Source organism: Pinus tabuliformis, chromosome 4_1 (genome assembly GCF_031772625.1).
Source record: "Pinus tabuliformis cultivar Carrire ecotype Pingquan chromosome 4_1, CPIR1, whole genome shotgun sequence".
Classification (NCBI taxonomy): domain Eukaryota; kingdom Viridiplantae; phylum Streptophyta; class Pinopsida; order Pinales; family Pinaceae; genus Pinus; species Pinus tabuliformis.
This window is the reverse complement of record NC_142303.1, coordinates 757,841,627-757,846,727: the sequence shown is the minus strand read 5'-3', so window position 1 is coordinate 757,846,727 and position 5,101 is coordinate 757,841,627. Positions and strand designations below refer to the sequence as shown.

At 31.5% G+C, this 5,101-nt stretch overlaps 1 protein-coding gene across 1 annotated transcript; it reads right to left on the bottom strand.

The window, feature by feature from the left end:
- Window positions 1-1,844: 1,844 nt before the first annotated feature.
- On the bottom strand, window positions 1,845-2,763 carry LOC149178365 (uncharacterized). The gene has a single exon (XM_089422062.1). The coding sequence runs from the start codon at window positions 2,688-2,690 to the stop codon at window positions 1,845-1,847; it is 846 nt and encodes a 281-aa protein (XP_089278188.1). The 5' UTR covers window positions 2,691-2,763.
- Window positions 2,764-5,101: the final 2,338 nt, after the last annotated feature.

Here is a 5,101-nt window from a genome sequence, read left to right as displayed (position 1 = left end):
AAGGAATCAAAGGGCATATCTAAATTATAATTATAAATCTAAACATATTTTTACATGGCCAAAATTTACATAGATAATAATAAATTCTATTAAATAAGATTATTTTAATTTACGAAGTGTGAAGGTTTTATAAGAACCTATTATGGGGATACAAGAAGATAAATAATCAAAAGCAAAAAGATTTTAAGGTAAATTTGAAAAATACAACTTAGTAGATGGAAGGATTGGTCAATTTAATCAAAAGTCTAACTTCAAGAGTATCTAGATAATTGAATGTATGACTTCTCAATAAGCAAAGATACTTTAACTATAGAGACTTGACTAATTGAGCTAACTCTCAAAATTATGGTTAAAAATACTTATTTAAATACATAAATAAATTAAATATTAAAAAAATTATTACTCTTTCAACCATTGTAAACAAATTTATTTTTTCGTGTTTGTCAAGTTGCCTATAATCCAGTCTTGCCTGTGGCTTAAGGAGCTACAAATCAGGGGCATCTAATATGTCAAATTCACTTGGGGATCACACCCGACCTAGGCCACACCATCTAATATGTCAAAGCCACTTGGGGATCACACCTGACCTAGGCCACAACAACCCTAAGCAGACTGTCTCCTCCCCCTAAAACAGGTCACAACCACCCCGTAAGTATTGATCCTAGGTCACCTTGCTAACGAGACCCATCCTCAACTAGTTGTACTAGTAAAACTTGACTTGTAACCAAATTTCAACAAAACACTTAAAACTACTATAAAGATATATTAAACATAAACACTAATAATAAAATAATTAAACTTTTAAACTATTAATAATTAATAAAATATAATTAAAATTATGTATAATCATATTTTATCAATTATTGATATTTTACAATCTTATAAGATTATTAGAAAACTAGACAATGAAGAAAATGAAGTAACATTGGCAGATCTTTAAAAAATCACATTATTTTAATTTTTTTTTTTTTTTTAATTTTATATATTTATAAAAGTTTTGTAATTTTAAAAATAAAATGGGTTATACAGTTTGAGTGGGTCTCATGGTTAAGAGCATATGTTTTCTTCCAAGAGGTCACCCGTTCAAAACAGAAGGGGTAGAGTATGTATGCCTTGTTGGACTTAGCAGTCAAATCGTAAAAATAAATAGTCTATAAAATATTTAAATAAAAATAAATAAATATTTTATATACTAACAAATTATTAATAAGATGTCAATAGTCTATTTGTAACATTTATGAAATAGTTGATTAAAAATAAATAAATAAATATTACATATACTAATAAGATATGACTAGTCCATTTATAACATTTATGAAATAGTTGATTAAAAATAAATAAATAAATATTACATACACTAATAAATTACATTCTAACTTAGTCACAATTTTGTTACTGAAATAAAACACTAAAAATTCGAGTTGTCTTTAGTGTGATTTTTTGGAAGCTTTTCTGGTGGGTTTTTCCAGTCTCCCACAAGAATTTATTGAAATCACAAGTTTAACCAGTAACGCTGCACAATCTAAGTGCCCTTGGGGTTTCTGAAGGTGCTGAATCCATATATAATAATAATAAACTAGTTTAAATAACATAAATCAAGATTTTACCTCAAATGTTTCCGCCAAATTCCAACACCAAAAAATTCAAAAAATTGCAAAAAAAAAAAAAAAAAAAACTCCCCTAAAATTTTATAAGATTTTTCAATCCAAAAATTACAGAATTCCAAATTATAACCGTTTGAATATTTGCCATAGGCAAGTCCATTGGTTAGAAAACCACATACAACAGAGAGCTAAGATGACAAACACCTGTAGTACTCCACGGTACACGCATTTCGTTTGGCCTCAAAACAAGAGATCGGATGACTCGGTCAAGCATTGAGCAATGGTCCCTGATTCTGTCCTCAGATGCGCACCATTGCAAATCCCAGTATCAATACCCATAGTATTGAAGGCACAGTGAGATTGAGCATTTATTGTGTGGTGCAATCTCTGGAGCTTGTGAATCAGGTCCAACGCATGTGATCTCAACCGGGAATTCTCATCTGTTATCTGAGCGTACTGTTGTGCAGCAATATTGAAATTGTTCACTATCTGCGCATTCTCTGCTCTCAGATGAGCCACCTGAGCCTTCAGTGCGTCCAAGTGAAGTTGTTTTCTGAGCCTAGACCTTCTTGCAGATTCTCTGTTAGACAACATCTTTCTCTTCTTCCTCACATCTATCACTCGCCAGTCCTCTGTTTCATCAGAGGTTGAATTGCTCCAGGAATTTGAGATGGCCTTCCCATTGGGTCCAGGAGAATGCAATAAATCCTGAGTAGGGTACCTTTGGTCCACAGAAACAGGCGCTGAAATCGTCATTGGCAATACAGTCTTGGCTCCAGGATTCTCCCCATCAGCAGAAAAGTGAATATTGTTGTATTGGGTACTTTCCATATCATATATTTCTCTGCTTAATTCTGCTGCATGGATTGGGACTACAGAACTTTTGTGGAAGCCCATTTGGTTGGAATGAGAAATAAGCATCTGGTTTGATTGCAGGCCTGTTAAAGAGGGAAAAACAGGGCAAACATTTTCAGATCCTCGCCTCATAGTCATTTTATCTGTTCCAAAAGGTAGAGACCCTGTTACTGCTGCTGTTTCTGACTCCATCACCTGTGATGAATCAATTTGAATTAGAGAAGGCACCATCTACCCAATTCAGCAAAAGGTTTTAATATCTGAAATGATTGCAGAGACAAACGCTGGGAGTTTTCAAGGAAGCCCCGAAGCTAGTCCTATAGCAACAGGCAACAATGGTGAAAACTAAGAAAAAAGTTTATATCACAGAGCCAAAAGCAAAGCTAGGGCCATAGAAGCACCATGTGTAATAGCTTCTGAAGGATAGTGAACATAGGGAGGATCTTTGGCTGTCCAGTTCAGAATCTAACTCGCACAAAGGCGGCTATGCAACTTACAGAGCAGGGGATTGCAATGATAACAACCATAAGGACAGAGCTACTACTGAAACGCTAGTATGCAAATGACTTAAATATATCTGACTCTGTAATCAGAGTCAAATCAACCATGCTCTAAATTAATGTAAAACTCCCAAATCAATTTAAAGCTATTTCTTCGTAAACTGAATTGAATATCAATCAATATATCAATCAAAATAGAATATATCAAATATTTAAATAAAGAAATTAACCAAGTATTGTTAACACAATAACTAGCAAGGAAAAACTGTTTCATCAAGAATTTTTGCTTGAAACTTAAATCTAACCCTATCAAAAATCAAAATACATGATGAACAGATCAAATGATTACATGAAGAAAATAAACAAAATATTATCAAAACATTGAAGTCCAAAAACAACCCAAAAAAAGGAAAACCTGGAAAGAGTGAATAGAAGATTGGATGGGTAGTAAGGAATAGCAAGGAGAAAAGCCTGAAGGAATGAAGAGAAGATTTGCCTGAAGGAATGAAGAGAATATTGACCTGGGTAGGATATGTATTTATGGTTATGGATTTGATTTGTTGTACTGAAACATGTGAAAGAGGATAAGATTAAAAAATATTATAAAAGAAAAGAGTGTTTTTTTTTTTTTTTTATTATTAAGAAAAAGAGATAAATGGATAATATATGAATGGTTATATATATATAAGGGATTCAATTTAAATTTACATTTAGAGATTTAATTTTGTGTTGTTTAAGATGTATTTAAGTTGCGATTTGCAAAAAGATAGTTCATTTATTGTTATTTGGATTTATCTGGAATATTTAAGTTCATTTATTGTTATTTGGATTTATCTGGAATATTTAAGTTCATTTATTGTTATTTGGATTTATCTGGAATATATATATATATATGTATATGTAAGAGATTCAATTTAAATTTAGCTTTAGGGATTTAATTTTGTGTTGTTTAAGATGTATTTAAGTTGTGATTTGCAAAAAGATTGTTCATTTATTGGTATTTGGATTTATCTGGAATAGTTGGGAAAGTTTGTTCATTTATTGGTATTTGGATTTATCTGGAATAGTTGGGAAAGTTACTTGCGATCGGTTTTTTTTTTTTTTTTTTTTTTTTTTAACACTAGGACAATCGGTAACTGGTGAGAGTTATCCTGGGCAGGCCCAGGATCAAATCCAACTGGCTGCCACTATAAACCTAGGCTAGGTGCAGCAACCTGCAAGCCACACATAGCAAGAACTTATGCCTCAACAAGAGCCGAGACGTCCACTCTGGGGTCGCCTACTCTTCTAGCCAAGACACAACAGGCCATGTACTCAACGAGATTTGAACCTCCGTCTCGTGGGTTTCACCCAACGAAACTTACCGTTAAACCCCATATCACTGTACTACTTGCGATCGGTTTTAATGTACATGGTAATTTGACTCGTTGGGAAAGTTAGTTGTGATCCTCTCTAATTGGCATGTTACGATAAAGGTAGAAACACAGATGGATATATAGAATTTAACTTTATCAGAAGTCTTCTGTCTTTTTCATAAGGTGTTGGTTTCTGGGTTGTTGGCATTCTAATTCTGAATTTACAAGTAGCAAATTCTTTGTACTTCTTAGAAGGTATATATATATATAAAATTTTGGAATAGCAACATACATACACATAAATATAATCAATATTGTCTTTGTTATAAGTTTTAGAATTTTTTAGGAAGGGATGGTTGGAATCACAAGTGTAAGTTGTGAACTTTCCAAAATTCTAATGCCCAGGAATTTTTGCTGAATTCATACATACACATATAAATACAAGTAATAGTCTTCCTGTCATAAGTTTTGGAGTTTTTTTAGAATATTTTTCAATAGAGTTTGAGAATTTGTTAGAATAACAAAATATCAAAATTTAACACAAAATTATTTCATAAAATTCTAGTCAAAAACTTTAACACTAACCATACCTAAATATAAATATCAATTAAAAACTTTAACACTAACAATACCTAAATATAAATATTAATTTAATTTAATTTAATTTGTAAAATATTACAACAAAATATATCATTTTCATATATCACTTTCATTTAAATTTTATTATGGTAAATTCAACCTTAAATTCACAATGAATTATAATTTTGATCAAAATAATTGAGAATAT

What these genes read in the sequence shown, in the direction of transcription:
- LOC149178365 (XM_089422062.1), bottom strand. Translation starts at nt 2,690, where the DNA reads ATGGTGCCTTCTCTAATTCAAATTGATTCATCACAGGTGATGGAGTCA.